Source organism: Diabrotica virgifera, chromosome 7, assembly GCF_917563875.1.
Source record: "Diabrotica virgifera virgifera chromosome 7, PGI_DIABVI_V3a".
NCBI classification, from domain to species: Eukaryota; Metazoa; Arthropoda; class Insecta; order Coleoptera; family Chrysomelidae; genus Diabrotica; species Diabrotica virgifera.
The window spans coordinates 25066818-25087550 of record NC_065449.1 but is presented as its reverse complement, the minus strand read 5'-3'; the positions used below and the strand labels follow the sequence as shown (position 1 = coordinate 25087550).

Below are 20733 nucleotides of genomic sequence, written 5' to 3'. Positions count from 1 at the left end.
TATTTTAGGTTACAAACGTCTGACGTCCTTGTCAAAGGTGGAGAATGGAAATTGGGCATTGATGAAGAGCCATTACCGTTCCAGATTATTAAAGTAGCTGCTATAGTTAGGCATCCATCGTACAAACAAGACGGATACGACTTAGCTATCTTGAAGCTGACGGAGAAATTCAGATTGAGCAAGAACGTGGGTACCATCTGTTTACCGGATGCAAAGGCTCCACGAGAATCATACGGTAACTGTAAGGTTACAGGATGGGGAAAACGCATTTTACAATGTGAGTAATTACAATTATTCTTCGTACTGTATCAACAGCATGTCATTGATCTTCTTCTTCTTGATGTGCCTCTCTGTGACGATTATCATGGAAATCTTTATCTTACCTGCAGCAGCGGGGAAAAGCTACATAAAGATTGTGAGGTACTTTCATTTCGATTTTTGCGTAATGTGTTCAAGTACTGTAGCTTTCGAGATTTGAAAAAATTCCAATAGTTGGCTGTATACCATAGTTTAAAAAACTCATACAGAAGTAAAAACTTGTATACTGGTATAAAATCGTTTATTAAAAAACTTCATAAAATGTCGTGCAAAACGTTTTCGTTCTAATTCAGAACATCTTCAGTGCATTCTGCTAAGTAGTTGAAACTAGCACACTAATTAAAGTGGTAACATCGTAATATATGGTTTACATGTTAGATATAATAAAAATATGGTGAATACCTTCTTCTTCTTAAGGTGCCGAGACCGCTTGTCGATCGTTGGCTCTCATGTTGCGCAGCATATTAACAATCATTGTCTTATTTACAGCCGCACGAAATAGTTCAGTGCTAGTTTTCCCAAACCATTGGCGTAGGTTTTTAAGCCAAGAAGTTGTACGGCGGCCCACACTTCTTTTTCCCATTATTTTACCTTGCATGACAAGGTGAAGTATGTCATATTTTTCTGGGTGACGCATTATATGACCAAAGTATTCCAATTTGCGCCTTTTAACCGTGTTCACTACTTCGCAACTTTTATTCAAACGTTGCAAAACCCTTTCGTTTGTGACTCTTTCTACCCAACTGATCTTCAGAATACGGCGGTAGACCCACATTTCAAATGCTTCTAGGTTTTTTAAAAGCGATTCTGTCAGTGTCCATGCTTCAACCCCGTAAAGTAGTACTGGGAATATATAACATCGGACCATTCTTATGCGAAGTTCCAAATTTAGATCATGACTGCACAGGATTTTCTTAAATTTCATAAATATGGTGAATACCAGTCGATGTTAAAAGATTAAAATCAGCACATGTTTAAAGGGCAACATGCTTCCCTGCTCGAAAAACTAGGTACTATTGCCAGTTCAATGGGCACAGACCAAATCTGAGTTGGTCTTCATTTACTATAGTATAGCGCTTCACTCTTTCTACAAGGGTTTGTTTGATGTAGAATTGGCTGTTATCTTTTTCTTGCTAATTACCATGAGCTTTGTCTTCCTCGTCAACAAAATTGACTGTTCATTATTGACAAGGAACCTGTTGACCTTCACTACTACTATCGGTTTACAGCGTTCTCCGACGCCTTCCGACTCCTAACCGCCATTCTTCTTTATTTACTCATAGACCTGGAGGGATTTCTCTTCTCTCTAGTTCTTTTTAAATTCCCTCCCTCCAGCTTCTAGGCCTTCCTCTTTTCCTTCTCCCTTGAGGTGTCCACGTCGAAATTTGTTTAGGGATCCTGTCATTTGGTATTCTCTGTACATGATTGTACCATATTGTTTTGTTTTTATGTCATAAATAATTCTTGTATGTGTGACTCCCATCATTTCTCGTATTCTCTCATTTCGTATCCGATCTCTTCTTGATTTGCCTGCTGCTCTTCTCCAGAAGTCCATTTATGCTACTAGTAACATTTTCCCTGTTCTTTGTTTCAGTGGCCAAACTTCATTGCCATATGTGATTACACTTTTAAGTATGGTATTGTATATGAGCTGTTTGTTCGCTTTAGATATTGTTTGGTCCCACAGAATGCCGTTCATCAGCGATATGGCTTTTCTACCCTGTATGTGCTGTCTTTTATAGCAGCATCGAGTGTTCCATCTGGAGTTATCTTCTTGCCCAGGTGCTTGTATTCATCACAGTGTTTCATTTCTACCCCATCGCCTAATGTAATGGACTGCCTTGTCCCTCCAGTACACATGGATTCAGTTTTATTAATGTTGACTGTTGACCTTCATCAGATTCCTTAATAATAACACAACTTTTAAACATTTTACTACAACTTTTTTATTATTTTAACTTATTTTTAAGCATTTCAAAACTTTTTACTTTACAGTGCACGCTAGAGGCGCCATAATGCACCATATCGATGCACAGTTGATCGACAAGAAGCAATGTACAGATACTGTGAATGAGAAGTTCCAAGATTCAGCATCAACGCTTAAAGATCATACATTGTGTGTTACATCAGAGATCGATCAGTGCAAGGTAAGTTTAAAAATCAGAATTTTCAATTTATCAGTTCTTATAATATATAGGGTGAGGCAGATAACTGGCCTATTAGAAATATCTCGAGAACTAAAGACAATAGAATCATGAAAATTGGAATAAAGCGGTTTTGAAGGATGATCTATTAAATGACAATATTTTCATCTCTTTGCAACTTCCGGTTATACCGGAAGTTGCTTATAACTTCGTTTTTTTTAATGGGACACATATTTTTACATTTTTGGATTCTCCTCAATATCTTCTATCTTAGAATATGAGATTTTGTGGTATTATACAGGGTATTTTAAGAGATATTAACGTTTTTTTATTAATTTCGTAGCAACATTCACACCCTGTAGAATTGTAATAGTTTGACATTAAAAACTCTGCTTACGTTGAAGTGATTTTTCATATAGTCTACTGTTGTTAAGAATCATTAGTATAGCTTATTTTGAAATCTTAGTGTACAGGGTTGGTCGAAACTCGGAATAAATATTTTCTGAGTTTTCTTAAATGGAACACCCTGTATTTTATTATTGTCACAGATTAACATAACATGTTATGTTAATCTGTGGTATTGTAATGAAATGCTATTTCATGGTACTTTTTTATTTTATAAGTATTCCCTATACCTAACTGCTTTAATTTGTGAGTTATTGGTGATTCAAGCTAAACATTGATTGCAACAAAAAATACGTAAAATTTTATTAGGTTGGCCGTGAAAATATTCAATCACAAATAATTTTTCAGAAATAAATACATATTAATCCAAACTGATCCTTAAAATTACCAATAATGGTTTAGCTATCAAAATACCTACGTAATTAAGATTGTTTGGTGCGATTAACAATTAAGCAAAAATTAAAGCAGTTAGGTATAGGGAATGCTTAAGAAATAAAAAAGTACCATAAAATATCATTTCATTACAATACTAAAATACAGGGTGTTCCATTTAAGAAAACTCAGAAAATACTCATTCCGAGTTTCGACCAACCCTGTATACTAAAATTAAAAATTTAGCTATACTAATGATTCTTAACAATAGTAGATTATATTAAAAATCACTTGAATGTAAGTAGAGCTTTGGATGTCAAACTACTACAATTCTACAGGGTGTGAAGGTTGCTACGAAATTAATAAAAAAACGTAATTATATTTTAAAATGTCCTGTATAACATTACAAAACCTCATATTTTAAGAAAGAAGACATCGAAGAGAATCCAAAAAGGTAAAAATATACAGGGTGTCCCATTTAAAAAAACGAAGTTACAAGCAACTTCCGGTATAACCGGAAGTAGTAAATAGATGAAAATATTTTCATTAAACAGATGACTTCACAACCCCTTAATTCAAATTTTCGTGATTCTGTTGCCTTTAGTTCTCGAGATATTTCTAATAGGCCCTTTATTTGCCTCACCCTGTAGACGAGGGCATTTAGCACTAAAAATACCCGTCCTTTCTTCCTCACTGTTACAGTTTTGTATTTGCTTTTCCGTTTCTTCCACATATCTTATCCTGATTTGTGGATCTCGCAGCTTGTAGCTCTTTATTCGTTCTGTTGTGACACTTCCTCTGGCTCCACCCTTGTTGTTTAGCATTGTATTCATTCTAATTCTAGCTTCTACTAGATAATGGTCAGTGCCTACTTCAAATCTTCTTTTGACGCTTACATCTTTAATTTGTTTATTACAATACCTTGGCGTTATTATATAGTCTATTATCGAGCGTTCGTTTCGTGTGGGTACTTCTCTTGTTATTTTGTGGATCCACTTGTGCTCGAAAAATATATTGTTTGTAGTCAAGTCGTTAACGATGCAGAACTGTAGTAGTTTCTTTTCATTGGTGTTTATTGCATTTTCTCCATGTACCTATACCTATTGCTCCCTGCCATTTTTTATGATCATTTCACACTCTGGCGTTATAATCTCCCAGTATTATCAACATTCCTTCATAATCGTCAATTGTTTCTTGTGGTTGTGTCCAAAATTGATTCTATACATCAGTTTTGTCATCTTCTCCTGGTGCATATATTATTACACGCGTAGTTGTATTTTCTGTACTTATATCTGTTGTTACTTTTAGAATTCTGTCGTATATACATTCCCAGTTTTTCAACTTCTCTACTTTATTTTTGGGAATCAGCATGCTATTTCTTGGCCGTTTATTCCTCTGACATTCCAGGTAGCTACCTTCCATTCTAGACAAGGCGTTAAAGGCGGGTTCGTTGGAAAAAATATTCCCGTAAGATTTTTTTGCATAATCACATTCGTGAGACACCCCAGAATAAGGGTTCAAGAAGTCGCCTACGCGAAAAGTGGTCCAAATATTTTTTAACAATTTTTTTTAATCAAATTGCAAAAATCAATGTTTTCGGCCCGGACAAATTTTTAGATTCTTCGGACCATTCCGGACAGAAAAGGCCTCTTGTAATTTTTCTTTAAAGTTGACCGTGTTCGAGTTATAAGCAATTTAAAATTAAAAAAAAAACGCGAAAATGGCCATTTTTAAAACTTAATAACTCGGTTAAAAATTATTATTATGAAAGTCAGAAAGTCACTAAATCAAATTTAAAGCCCCCCTACATGATCCTGAAGAAACTTGTGTCAATAATTTATTACTAAGATGTTATTTTTAATTGTTAATAATGAGCGGTAAGATCGTATTGACGCGGCTGTAAATGTGAGTGCGAGTGAGATGCGTCATTGGACTGCCTGAATGGCATCTCTTTCGCACTCATCATGGACGGCCGCCTAATACGTGCATGACGCTCATTATTTTTACTTAAAAATAACAGCTTAGTAATCAAATGACAAAAATTTCTCCAGGATCTTGTAGGGGGGGTTTTAAACTTTGATTTAATCACTTTCTGACTTTCATAGTAATAACTTTTAACCGAGTTATTAAGCCTTGAAAATCGTAATTTTTCGTTTTTTTTTCAATTTTAAAATGCTTTTACCTCGAAAACGATCAACTTTAGAGAAAAATGATAAGAGACTTTTTTATCCAGAATCGTCCAAAAAACCTAAAAAAATTGATTAAAAAAATTGTTAAAAAAAATTTGGACCACTTTTCGCGTGGGCTACTTCTTGAATCTTATTCTGGAATGACTCACGAATGTGATTATGCAAAAAAATCTCATGGGAATATTTTCTCCAAAGAACCCGCCGTTTTCGCCTTGTCTATTCTGCATTCGGTTTTTTTGCGGTTTGTTTTATCCTTTGTTAAACTGTTTTTATTTTTTGTTACATTATGTTCCTCTCGTGTTCCTTTTTCATGCCTTGTCATTGTCTATTATATTTGCCAGTTTTTTTTAACTATCTTTGCTTATGTTTTTCTAGTCTGTCTTTTTCTGGATCCATTTCCATATTTCATTGTCGATAAATATCTTTTGAAATCCAATCTTAACATGCTTTCCTTTTGTTCTTTCGTTCTTTGCATAGTTCCTGATTTTTGCTTGTATATCTCTTTCTACTTTTGTCATATCGTCGTTTATGAAGATCTTTTCTTTCATGTTCCTCAATTTATTTTTATTTTTCATCACTATTATTTTTTTTTCTCTGCTATTTAACTCAACCTAACATGTTTTCTCTCCCAATTTTTTCGCGGTGTGTATTGTTACTTCAGCCCCTATTTCTGTCATGATAAAGTTTTTCATCGTCTCACTTGTTTTAAAAATTAATATTATTATTAAATATTATTTTCCAGGTCGATTACGGTAGTGCTTTAGCCTGTACAAACGACCAAGGTAAATACGTCCTATCGGGAATATACGCCTGGGACACAGGCTGCAAACAGGAAGGCCAAATAGGAGGCTACATCCCAACGGACGTCACGTGGGTCGAAGAAAGTCTAAGAAAACCTTTGAAAGAGTTGAGACGGTTAGATAGAGAATATTTGCTCAACAGCAACAAATAACTTAGCAGAAACGAATTGTTATAGTCCTTTCTAGAGATATAAGCATTACTGAAGAGAAACAATTTTATATTACTGTAAATTTTTTGTTATGTAAATACTTATAATAAACATGTGATAGATGTATTACAAATATCTTCGGACTTTATTTATTTAAGGTTTAAGAATGCCAGTAACTTTTTTGTATATTTTTTGTATTATTTAATTTTAACAAAAACTGCCATATTGTCTATTTTGTAAATTTTCTCTAGCTACCTACTATGTTAAGTTTGTACGAAAATTAAAAAGGGAATAAACAGCAATTAATAATTTTCTACCAGTTTTGATTTTAAATGTAGCTTAAATGTTAAACAAAATAGGTTAAGTGTAATATAATAAAAATATAGGTACCTACTTATTTGTTTTATTTATAAACATATAGGCTATATTTTTCTTCACAATGGTTTCACAAACGCGGGGACATGTTAGTACAATTGTGCCAGGAAGAGCTGGCAACTAAAAATACTATGATCTGCCATCCAGACGATTATATACAGGGAAATCTCCACGGGACACTGAACAATACAAAATCTAGGACCAAAAATAGAGTCATCATCATCATCATCCAACCAATTTACGTCCACTGCTGGACATAGGTCTCCCCCAATTGTTTCCACACTTCACGGTTTTGTGCTGATTTTTGCCAGTTTTTACTAATCCGCCTGATATCATCTGTCCATCGTGTAGGCGGCCTTCCTCTACTTCGTTTATCTTCTCTTGGTCTCCACTCCATCAGCCTTCGTGCCCATCTTGAATCTTTCAGCCTGGCGACGTGTCCTGCCCAGTTCCATTTGAGCCTGGTGATACGTTCTACAACATCTGCGATACCGGTTGTTTGTCTGAGATCTTCATTTCTTATTTTATCCCGTAGAGTTACGCCCAGCATGGATCTTTCCATGCGCCTTTGAGCAACCCGCATTTTCGACGCTGTTGCCTTGGTTAGAGTCAGTGTCTCTGCTCCATATGTCATTACCGGTAGCACACATTGGTCAAACACTTGTCTTTTTAAACCGATCGGTATACTGCTCCTAAATATGTCTCTCAGAGCTCCGTAGGCTGCCCAAGCAAAATAGAGTAAGTGCTAATAAATGAACTATTCCAAAATAGCATTAGAAGAGTAGCCCTTGCAGCATATTGGCTCTGACCATATCGCACTAATTAGTAACTTTAGGTTCAAAGATAAAATTATCTCTAAGCGTCTAATCTCACAAAACACGTTGGATATACGATTGAAGTTTAAAAAAATAAAGCAACTAGATTAAAAGTATAAACGGAACTAGAAAATGAATACTCAACATCGACAAAAAATGAAAAAAAAAGTGTGGAAGAACAATGGGAAAATATCAAAAATATACTGTAAAACTTCGATAGAACGGATATAACGGACAAAAAATCCGATCAACTGTAAAAAAAATTCAATGCAAAAAATATGAAAAATCGAATTCTGGAAGAAAAATCAGCAATTACAGGATCTCGGCACTACTTTGTGCTAACGCCGATCGATAAATTGACTGATTTATAATTGTTGGCTAATCTCGTAAACCTAGAGTTGTCAAAGATATAATGCATCATCTGCCCGCTTCATATTATAGCTCTAATAGGGCATGGTTCACCACGGATATTTGCAAAAATTGGTTTTTTAAAGAATTTGTACCTGCAGTGAGAAAATTTCAAGAGAAGAAACTGGAAATATCGTTAAAAGAGGTGAAATGTTTATTGATTTAATATCGACATTCAGAAGATGGCAACTTGTATGTTTTTGCCAAAAAATACATTGGTTTTTCAACCCATGGATCAGTGGATAATTTTGGCAACCAAACGAGTATATTGCAGAAAGTTTTTAGAGGAAGTAGAAAAGTAAAAAAGTAGCAAAAAAAATTAATTCCTTTTTTAACTTACAAATTTGTACACTGTATATAAATACCTACAGTACATATTAAAAAAAAATGATTGATTTTAAACCAGTTTTTATATAACGGACTTTCGGCTTTAACGGACATCCCGTCCCCCCAATTAGTCCGTTATATCGAGGTTTTACGTACCTGCATAAAGATTCACAAAATGATGTGGATAACAAAAGAATACAATCAAAGAAAAGTTGGATGGCGGAGGAAATTCTAGACATGATGGAAGAAGAAATTTAACGAATAATTAGAGAATACAAAGAAATAACTAAAAGAATTGGAACATGAATCTTTCAAATGCCATAAAAAGTCAAAAGTAACAAACACTTTTAAAAAATGTATCTATACAAACTCTGGCAAACAGATATACCTTAGACATTCTTCTGTGATGATCGTAACTTAGTGATAATACGAACAAAAATACATATTTAACTGGTCAATCAATACTAGAATCAGAAGTGGAATATGCGATCGCAGGTTTAAAAAATAAAACTGTAGGACACGACAACGTAAATGCAGAAATAAAAAAAAAATAAACATAATGTACAATAGTCGCTCGCAAAGAAAAACTCAGAAAAACTACGAGTAGCGTAAAGAAGAATGGAGCGATCAATGATAGGGGCCACTCTACGAGACAGGATTAGAAACGAAGATCTACGAGCTAAGACCAAATCATAGACGTCATTGAAAGAAGCTGTAACTTAAAATGGAAATGGGCTGGACACCCTGTCAGAATGAAGGGACAGACGGAAGATGGACTCACAAACTAGTTGAATGGAGACAAAGAGCCGATAAACGTAGCAGAGGAAGACCACCAACATGATGCAAGACGACTTACGAACAGGGCCGCCGAGAGTGATGAGCGGGCCGCGATAAGAAGTGAAGAGCGGGCCCCCGGCAAAAAGTGAAGAGCGAAAAAATTGTTTAATTTTTATGGAAATAAATTTATCAATAATAAAAATAATAAGAAACATTTCAAACATCTTATTAAATTTTGATTATATTTTTATAATGTTGGTCTGAAGCTATTTCCTTGTGGCATTTTTATAATTAACTATTTAGATGGGAAATAAGCCACAATTAAATTAAAAAAAAAAAAAAAATATTAACGTTTCGACGCCTTAAGTCATTGGAATGTAAACAACTCAATAGGGAACTTGCATAAATTTTTAAATTCGAAAAAAATGTTATAAATCACAACAGAACATAATTTAAAACATGTATCAAAGATAAAAAATTTTTGTAGGTCTTTCGTTTGGCCCCCAAAGGCGATTAAAAATTCAAATTAAAACAGGTGGCCTAAAACACGTCGTGACGTCACTCGTTTGTACATTTACATTTTTCCAACAAAGTAAACAGAATTTTAAATTAGACCTTATAAACGTCAGTAGAAAATACATTTATTTGACGTTACAAGTGTTTTGATCGTTTGAACTATTCATAGAAAACTGTACTTTTACAAAATGGTTTTATTTTCCGTAGTAAACCTTCTTTCCTTTCCTTCAATAACTATATCAAACTCCAATGTCAACAAACTGGTATATATTATTACAATGACATAAGATAAATGTTAATAGAATATAAATATTTTTCCTTTATTTCGCGACGACGTATACCAAAATAGGTGAAGGCCAATAAACTAAAGAAGAAGAAGGAGATTATACCTATAATTATAACTATATAGTTAAACTGAGCGACGTCACGGGCTGTTTGACCTATTTTAAGACAACGAAGACTTTAAATTTGTACTTCTAAGTTATTATGAGTTTTTGAAGCGTAAAATTTTGGAAATCTCATTCTAATACAAAACTGAACATTATTATGTAATAAAAAAATGTGCAAGTTCCCTATTTGCATCCCACGTGTTGGGAAATTCAATAACTTACGTAAGGGCATTATCCTTGTTGCCATGTATCCATCCTAAGGCATTTTATTTAAGTATGAACCATTAATGCATCCATATTATATTTAAAAAGGTTTTTATCCGAATATTTCTTTGGTGGCTCAGCTGGCATCCAATCTGTCTTAACACTGATGATGATTTTTTATAAAATAGAAAACGTTTTGGTGTGATGTAGCCCTTAAAGTGATTTTTAATAAAAATTTTATACCTTTTACAAAGGATTTTTCCAATTTTTGTGATTGATGGTATACAGCCAACTACAGGAAATTTTTTTTCTTTTCCTTGTGGAATTAGGACTCGGCTTTCCACTTTACTTTATTCACTAGCCAGTTTCTCAGTTAGCTTGTGTCACTTTTCTTCAATTAGATGTTTCTACGTATCTCAAGAGAACTCATTCCAACCGTTTGCGTGACAGTAGAAGTGAAATACCTTATAGGTGAGTGCAATTAGAACGAAAACATTCATTGTTTCGGAATAATTCAAACAAGCTTACATTTTTCTAAAATTTTTTTTGTTAGTTTATATACATGTTAAAGTAAAAAGTTCTACTCGCAAATTTGGCCGCTAACTGTTTAAACAATAACAATTGTTTTGTACAAATAATTTTAAAAATATCATTGAATTCATCATTTTACTTTGATCAAATATGTTTCTATTTTGTTTTTGGTTATGTTGAATCCGAATATGGCATTACAATTTGAAAATTCTTATACAGAAACTCTTATACAGTATGTTTGCGTAGCTAGAAACCACATGGAAAACTTTTTTATTATCAATTTCACGAAAATAAATTATTCTTCATAAAATACTCTGGATAGTCAAAAATCTAAAACTCAACCATCATATGTCAAATTTTATCAATTTTATACGAGTTATGTCAAAAATATAAATTTCTGTAAACAGTAAAGTACCTTTATATTCCAGAATATCAAAAAATGCTATTATGAAAAGTTGTTTGAAATTAAAAACTATATTTTAGTATACATCATTCTAATCGAAAAAAAAAAAATTCAATTTTTTCTCAATTTACAGCTTAAGCAATCATCACTTTATTACAATTATTGTAACTATTTTATTATCAATGTCACGAAAAAAAAGTTATTCTTCATAAAATGCTCCACCTGGTCTAAAATCTAAGATACAACCATCAGATATCAAATTTTTTCAGTTTTATACGAGGTATGTAAAAAATATGAAGTTTTCTTAAGAGTAAGTGCCTTTATTTCCCATTAAAAGTAATTGAGTAAGTGCCTTTATTATTCACAACATTTTAATTAGAAGGACGTAATTGAACACTGAAACTTATTTTTAAATTCCAAACAACTTTTCTTAATAACAATTTTCGATATTGTGAATTATAAAGGTACTTTACTACTGAGTGAAATTCATATTATTTGACATACCTCGTATAAAATTAATAAAATTTTATATCTGATGGTTGCATCTTAGATTATATACGATGCAGAGTATTTTATAAAGAATAACTTTTTTCGTAAGACTGAAAATAAAAAAGTTATCAATAGGTTCCAAGTAACGCAGACATACTGTATAAGAGCTAAAAAAAATTTTTTTGTTAAAAATTTATCATTTTTGAAGCTTATTATTAAATGTATTTTAGGTAAGTATTACAGAAAAAAGTTTTGATCACTTTGTATAAACATTTTTTTAGCTGCTAATTTTCGGTTTTTGTATTACATTTTTGTTATTTTTCTTAATTTTCTCAAAAAAAATAGTTTATTTCATTTCTAAAGTAAAATAATTTAGTGCATTTTAAAGACTACATCCTAAGCTTTAAAAAAACACCTATAAAACTGTAATAGATCTTTTCAAACTTGGGTAATACCGTCTTAAAGTGGTGTTAATTCTGTAAAACTATGAAGTTTTCAAAAATTACATTTTTTAAGACGTCGTATCATTTGAATTACATTTTTGAGATTTTTTTTGAATGAAGCATCGTTTAGTAAGATGTTTAAAAGGTAAGTTGTGCAAAATTGAGAGTTTTATAAGAAAAATTGTATTAGTTACACATTAAATCATTTTTAAATAAAATTCATTTACGTGTCACTTTCAGCCCACACCGTACTTATGCCCATATATTTTGTTTCTTTTTATTATAACCATAAGATAGCTTAATCATTCTTCTTTCATGTCTAATTTGTAAAATTTTATTTGATCGATTAGTTAAAGAATTACATTAAAATAACTCAATCATGCACTTCGACGTACGTTGGTTTACAGTGCGCCAATGTTTGTGAGAAGGGTGACTTTAGCGTTATAAATAAAAAAATTATAGAAGCTACAGATTTAGTTTTACAAAAATCTTTATCAAAGGTTTTTTTTTGTAAAATTATCTGAATTTTTCAATTGTCAAGTCAGTTTTTTTCTAAAATTTATATTTTCGGGAACATTTAAAAACATCTAATTTCGCAGTTCATTTGTTTAATAAAAAATGAAGCACCCACTTCTCGAGTAGAACTTTTTGATGTGTTGTTTATTAAACATTTCTTAATGAAATTACAAAAAGTTCTATCTTGTTTGATTTTTTCCGAAGTGAAAAACTATATGCACTCCCCTATTAGACGAGTTCGAGGAGTTACCAAAACAGATATACTACGGAACACTCAAGTAAGATAAGAAATGGAAATAAAGTAAATCTTTGAATTTATAGAAAGAAGGCAACTCATTTGGTGGGGTTATCTTCAGAGAATGGATTATACGAAAACGGTGAAAGAAACTTGGCAGGCAAAACGCAAAGAAGAAAGGTAGACCACGACAAACATGGGATAAAACCCTAGGAAAAATATTCTAAAAAAGGGGAATAACATGGATAGAAGCAAGGACGATGGCCAGAAGGTGACAGCTTCTTGGGGAGCATGGTCACATGGGAAACTCTTGCCTGAGTTTCCCAAATGACCACCCCCGCACAAATGTCAATTGCCATTAGAATAAAAACACAAAAATAAAAACCATTCTTTATTTTACAGTAATTACAACAATTAATAAAAACAAACTGAATCTACTGTGCCCACCTCTAAGTCAACAACTTCACCTTCGTCTTCAAAATAAGTTGCATCTCTTTGTTGGCGATCGTATAACTGTACCGTATCTTCTCCGTAATGTTATCATTTCCATTCAAATTTAAATTTTCAAATTTTACATCCACTGATTCCTCTGGATACGTCTCCGACCAATCTTGTATAATATCACAAAAGCTATTCATTTCAGTTTTTAATTTTTCAGAAATTTTCTGTATGTATTCCTTGCTTTTTGGCTCGGCAGACTTTTTTCGGCCTTTCTTTATTTGGAGCGGCTTTATCAAGTCGCCGCAAAGAACACAGATTACAGATGATATGCTGATTATCTAAAAAAACCCAAAAAATTACAATTTCGAAATAATTAACATAGTACATTATTTTAAATAAGGTGGAGTGGGGTAAGTTCGGACCGGTTTTCGTTAAGTTTGACTTTAATAATATTTTTGTAAATTATATTTCAAATATTTAACATTTTCTTGGTATCAACGTGAAGTAACATGAATACGCTATAATTCGCATTGCCAAAAACACCAATTTACATTGGAAATTAGAACTTTTATAAAAAATTAGAAAAAACAGTAACTATTCCGAACTAGTTCGTAAACAGCTATTTAAAACTTAATAAAATTTATCTTCATATGTTATACTCTGGGCTAATTAGCAAAGTTCATGGAAAAGTTATTTACCGGCAATTTTATTGCTGGAATCGAATTATAAGATACCATATATTAATAATATAGGTATGCAAAGTCCGCAGATGGTGTGTTACTTTTTTTATAAACAAAATGGCGCGACAAATCGTATTTTTTTCAATTATTGCTCTATAACTCCGAAAATTTTAACTTTACAACAAAAACACCCAAATAAAAATTCACCGCAATTATATTTTGCATAGAGATCTGTTTTTCACGATTTGCTTCGACGAAAATTTTTCTCGGAAAATGCGGGGTTTCCCAACAAAATCTCTAATTTTCAAATAAAGTTTTAGGTAAGTAATTATTAATCAATAATTAAATAACTTAGTGACATCAAAGCTTTCTTGGTATAGATTGTAATTCCAGAAGCCGGTGAAAATTAAACGAATATTTTAGACACAATTCAATTTTTAATTAACAATTTACGATCGCAATAATAACCAAAACAATCATGATACATTGATCAAACTTATAAAGATGAGATGCTTATTTATTATTTTATCGACAAAACATAAATTTTTCGTTTTTTGCATAATCTTTAAATTTTGAAAAAAAAATAGTTATAATAAGCTGGTCTAATTAGTAAAGTACAAAGAAAGGTTATTTATCAGCAATTTTATTGCTGGAATCGATTATTATGATCCTATATATTAATAATATAGGTATGCAAAGTCCGCAGATAGTGTGCTACTTTTTTTGTTAACAAAATGGCGCCCCCAAATCGTGTTTTTTTCAATTATTGGTCTATAACTCATGAAGATTTTAACTTTACACCAAAAACACCCAAATAAAAATTCACCCCAATTTAATTCTACATAGAGGCATGTTTTTCACGATTTGCTTCGACAAAAATTTTTTTCTCGAATTTTCAAATAATTTTTTTGGGCAAGTAATTATTTATCAATAATTAAATAGCTTGGTGAGATAAAAGCTTTCTTGGTAAATATTATAATTGATGAAGCCGGTGAAAATTAAACGAATATTTTAGCAACAATTCAATTGTTAATTAACAATTTACAGTCGCAGTAACAACCAAAATAATCATAAGACATTGATCAAACTTAGAAGGATTATAAATATGTGATGCCTATTTAATATTTTGTCGACAAAATATAAATTTTTCATTTCTTTGCATAATATTTAAATGTTTAAAAAAATAGTTACAAACAAATTAACATTTCTCAGAAATTGTTTATTATATTATAATTTTAAAAAATACTTAAAATGCGTATTTGAAAGGTCTTGAAAATGAATGCTTTAAAAAAATTTTCCAACCATTTGCAAAAAAGTTATGAAACAGGAAAATAAACATACGATTACTCCGTTTTTTATAATATGTTTTAATTGTTTCAAAGCTTAAAAGTGAGTTTATGGTACAAACTAATTACTCTCAAAAAATGTCAAACATTAGTTCAATGGTTATATTTTAATCAAAGATTAAAAATGTTTTTTTTTTGTAATTTTTAGCGCGAAAGTAGGCTTGATACAGAGCCGGAGATGTTCACTCGAAGCGACTGACACGCTTTATACTCGCGCGAGTTGTGTATGTGGACGGGTATAATCACAGCCACCTAAAGCTTACTTAGGTGGCTGTGGTATAATACATAATACATAGCTACGGTACTGTATTAGTCTACTTTCGCGCGTGTAAATTACAAAAAAAATATTTATAATTTTTAATTAAAATATAACCATTAAACTAATAATCGATATTTTTTGTAAGTAATTAGCTTGTACTTTAAACTCACTTTTACACTTTGAACGAATTAAAAAAAATTATAAACGACGTAATAATTGTATGTTTACTTTGCTGTTTCATAACTTTTTTGCAAATGGTTGGAAAAAAGTTTTAAAGCATTCTTTTTCAAGATCTTTGAAATACGCATTTTACTTATTTTTTAAAATTAGAATATAATAAAAACTTTCTGAGAAACGTTACTTTGTTTATAACTATTTTTTTGAACATTTAAAGATTATTCAAAAAAATTTAAAATTTATATTTTGTCTACAAAATATTAAACAGGTATCTCATCTTTATAAGATTTCAAAATTTGATCAGTGTATCATATTTATTTTGGTTATTATTGCGACCGTAAATTATTAATTAACAAATGAATTGTTGCTAAAATATTCGTTTAATTTTCACCAGCTTCTGGAACTATAATCTAAACCAAGAAAGCTTTTATGTCACCGAGTTATTTAATTATTGGTAGATAATTACTTATCTAAAACTTTATTTGAAATTTAAAGATTCTGTTGGGAAAACCCGCATTTTCCGAGGAAAATTTTCATCGGAGCAGATCGGGAAAACATGTCTTTATGCATAATTTAAATTTGGTGAATTTTTATTAGGGTGTTTTTGGTGTAAAGTTAAAATGTTCGGAGTTATGGAGCTAAAAAAATTGAAAAAAACACGATTTGGGGGCGCCATTTTGTCAATAAAAAAAGTAGCACACTATCTGCGGACTTTGCATACCTATATTATTAATATATATAATCATAAGCTTCGATTCCAGCAATAAAATTGCTGGTAAATAACTTTTATCAAAAATGGCATATTCTCCGATAATCAGCCCAGACTATTATGGGACAAAATCGGAATTACTAATCCGTCATTTATAAAATGCTATTTGCCAGATTAAAATAAGTTGCTTAGTTTAAAAGTTATACATTTAAATATAAAGAATGGTTTTGTGCATGGCATTTATGCGCCTGTCCGAATTTCTATCAATGCTCCTTTAATTTTTTCTGCTGATTACGCTCTTCGGTTTGTTTTTCTAATATAATATCTAACCATTTTTGATCTAAAAAAAGGTTATAAATAAAGCATTTGAGCAAGAATCCATAAAAAGTACAAACAATCCTTAAAATTGACTGCAAAAAGCACAAGTCCGGTCTTACCCCGCTACATGCTCCGAACTTGACCCGTGCACTAATATTTGCAGTGCAAGCCCAGAGTAGTGATTTTTCCAGTAAATTTCAAACAATCGAAAGGCATTATTTCTTTAACGTAAACTTTAAGCAATGTTCTTAATACTTACCAAAAATAAATGCACAAGACACAAAATTTGCTGTAAAATACCGGCACTTTCTTCAACAGCTCTAGGTTAGATATCTACTACTCATGTACTCAGATTTTATAAATATCAAAATAGTCGCAGAATTACTTCTGAGTGAGAGACATCTATGTCAATCAGTTCATACTAATCTAGTACAGATTTCTGCTTATTAATTTGTACAATTAAATGTATCTTATGGATACATTTAGAGCTAATACGAACTTGCCCCGTTTACGATATTACCCCACTCCACCTTAACAAATAAATAAAATATAATAATTTAAGAACATCCTATTAAGTAGGCTCACCTTTTGTAGAAAATTTCATAGGGTAATACCAAGCCAGATTCAGAAAAAATAGATCGAGCATGATCAGATTTTTACTCTAAGACAGCTGCTTGAGAAAGGACAGGAATTCAATAGAACTATCCATAATCTCTTAATAGATTTTTGACAAGCGTGCGACAGCATTAAAAGAGATCAGATGTGGAATGCAATGGCACAACTTTCAATTAAAAAAAACTTATCCAACTCCGTGAATGTATGTGTAAATGGTTGTATATCCAGAGTACGGATGGGTAACAAACTCTCAGAATCGTTTAAAATAATCAGTGGCCTGAAACAAGGAGATGCGCTGTCACCTCTCCTTTTTAATATAATACTGAAGAAAGTGGTAAGAACAGCACAAACTAGAACAGAACTACTGACAGCAAATGGACCAAAATTACTACTATTGTACGCGGATGACATTGTCATTGTGGGAAGCACAGTCACCAACGTGAAAGCGACTTTCAATAAATTGAAAGTAGAAGCAAAAAGGCTGGTTTAAGGGTCAATGAAGAGAAAACCAAATATATATGGATTAACAGACAAACCAGACAGAATAGGGCAAAATGTTAGAATAGACCAGAACTTTATAGACCAGGAAGGATCTGTTTTTAGGTAGATGTGAGAGGTGGCATTCGGATTTTTGCGGATAAAGTTAGGTAATAACTTCGTTAATAATAATTGACTTATGCTCCTTCTCAAATATGCCCGGAACATTAATAAAAAAATAAAGTATTTAAAAATTTCAAAAAATTTCTTTTTTTTTTCTACTTTCTTTGCTTATAACTTTAAAACGATTCATTTTGGAACAAAGTCGTATAGGAATAAAACAAAGATAATTAAATTTTCTATCAGATACGATTGGTTAAAAATGTCTTAATTTAACACTCTTGCTGCAAAATAGCAATAAATATACAATAAGGGGGCAAAACAAGCCTGTCCTTATTCAGTGTTTTTCCATCACTTAGGTTACACTTGGAACCTTCCTAATTCGCTTAGAAAATTTTTGTAATGTGCTAAAACCGTCCACCAAATTTCATTAAAATTAACTTACTAGATTTTGCATAATAATTTTGCAATCTAAACTTTTTTAAAAAAATTAAATTTTTTTAAAATCTTGCACAACAAAAACTAGATAATGCAAAGATTTGTCAATTTTTTTACATATAAAGAAGCACTCCACCTATCTAATGCACTTTACAGAATTGAAATCGGATTATTTAAGCAGCCTCAGCAATGTTTTAAAGTTATAAACAATTTTTTGGCTTATAAACAAATTAGTGCTGTGTCCAGGAGGGGGTGCTACTTTAATTAGATGGACCCCTAAGTTGGATACCTAAGTTTTTTTATGTCTTTTGACCCATAGAACACGAATTTTCTTGGGTAACAGTTGATCCGGATGTCGATAAGATTGTTATAAACAAAGAACTTAAAGAATTACATAACATCGATTTTTCGCAAAATAAAACATTTTTTTGTGTTTATTGGATAATGCTAAGCAAAAAATGTTCTTACAAGTTTTTTCGTAGGATGCATAGTTTTCGAGATAAACGCGGTTGTAAAAATTAATTTGTTTATAAGCCACAAATTGTTTATAATTTTAAAACATTGCTGAGGCCCCTTAAATAATCCGATTTTAATTCTATAAAGTGTATTAGATAGGTAGAGCACCTCTTTATATGTAAAAAAATTAGCCAACTTATAAATGGTCTACTTTTTGTTCAGAAAGATTTTAAAAAATTTGAACTTTTTTAAAAATATTTACATTGCAAATTAATCAAATATGGTAGACCATTTAAGTAAGTTATAAAAATTTTCTAAGCTAATTACTAAGGTTCTAAGTGGCACCAAAGTGGTTAAGAAATATTGAATAACAACAGGCGTATTTTGCCCCCTTATTTTGTATTTATTGCTATATTGCAGAAAAGGTAATACCTTAAGACATTTTTGACCAGTCGTATATCATACAAAATTCAATTATCTTTATTTTATTTCTGTATGACTTTGTTCCAAAACGAACCGTTTTAAAGTTATAAGCAAAGAAAGCAGAAAAAAATCGATGTTTTTCAAAATTTTTAAATATTTTAATTTTTTTATTAATGTTCTGGGCATATTTGAGAAGAAGCATAAGTCAATTATTATTACTGAAGGTGTCACCTAACTTTATCTGCAAAAATCCGAATGCCACCTCTCATATCCAAAAATACACGTTTTTTTACAGATTAGTCCTGGTCTATTAAAATAGTAGAAACTTTTCAATATTTCGGAAAGACAATCACCGCAGACAAAGATATCACGGAAGAGATAAAAGGGAGAATCCAGGCAGAAAATAGATATGTATAGCCTCCACCACAACACTATTAAATCTAAAAGCCTAACACGAACATAAAAAATCAGATTATATAAGACAGTGAGACAGTAAGAGATAAGTGATCAGACCGCTGCTCGTGTATGGGCGTCAGACGTGGACGGTGGACAAAGGCAATGAAAAGAAAACTCCGGTGTTTTGAGACAAAAATCCTCAGAAGAATCTTTGGACCTTATCACGACCTGAATACTAACCAATACCGAATGAGAACAAATTATGAGGTCAAACAGATGTATGTGGCTAGCGACGTAGCCCAAGAGATTAAATCCCAACATCTAAGATGGACAGGTCATATTAATAGACTCACTAACCTTGCGAAGCTAATCTGTGAGGAAGTCCCGGAAGGAAGAATACCCTTAGAACCCTTACTAAGATAACAGTGTGTTCTCTTCTAAAGTCAAAACCAGAGAGATTTTTCGTTTACACTGTCTAAGAAATGTCTGTATTTCTAAAGCAGTGGGGTAGGATGGAGAGTAGGAATTATTACTCATGAGTTAGCTTGAGTAATAATTTAAAGTTGAGGGTTAGCCCAATAAATGACCGTTTTGGAGTGTAATTTCCAGGGGCAACTCCGAATTGCATGAAATTTTGGATTTAGGTTCTACTTACCCTCCACTGCAAAGTTGAGTTTGTGCCGTTGGTTGATATTACTTGGTGTGTGACATTTACCCCTTCTCGGGGGGTAAAAAATGCGTGTTTAAAATAAGGCCGGAAATGGATAAATTGTTTTATTTTAAGCACCATTTGTTCTATAAAGTTTTTTACGTTAGTCAATATTTTTCGAGTTATTCGCGATTTAAAATGTTGATTTTTCGACAAAAAAACTACGTTTTCAGACCGTTTTTCCCAAATAACTCAAAAAGTAAATATTTTATCGGAAAAAATATTTTTAGCAAAAGTGTAGCCTTTAAAAAAAATGGTGTACCAGTAAAGTCTACAAATTGAGTAGAAGCAAAGTTGTAGCTCATGAAAAATATGTTCTTATTCGTCTAATTCCAAATCGAATAATTCAACGCGAAATCGCCGA

At 31.8% G+C, this 20733-nt stretch overlaps 2 protein-coding genes across 51 annotated transcripts in view; one reads left to right on the top strand and one right to left on the bottom strand.

Moving 5' to 3' along the window:
• The window catches only part of LOC114333086 (mucin-2), a 166202-nt gene extending 159432 nt beyond the window's left edge, over positions 1–6770 (top strand). For all 50 annotated transcript variants that reach the window (XM_050655462.1, XM_050655464.1, XM_050655481.1 and 47 more), the window contains 3 exons: positions 9–277; positions 2314–2465; positions 6171–6770. In XM_050655462.1, the coding sequence (XP_050511419.1) occupies positions 9–277; positions 2314–2465; positions 6171–6380 (631 nt within the window). In that variant the 3' untranslated portion in view covers positions 6381–6770. The remainder of the gene's footprint in view (positions 1–8; positions 278–2313; positions 2466–6170) is intronic.
• A 6413-nt stretch (positions 6771–13183) lies between these two features.
• Positions 13184–20733, bottom strand: part of LOC114333085 (phagocyte signaling-impaired protein) — a 51290-nt gene continuing 43740 nt past the window's right edge. The window contains exon 11 of the mRNA XM_028282910.2: positions 13184–13584. Coding sequence (XP_028138711.2) covers positions 13255–13584 — 330 coding nt within the window. The 3' untranslated portion in view covers positions 13184–13254. The remainder of the gene's footprint in view (positions 13585–20733) is intronic.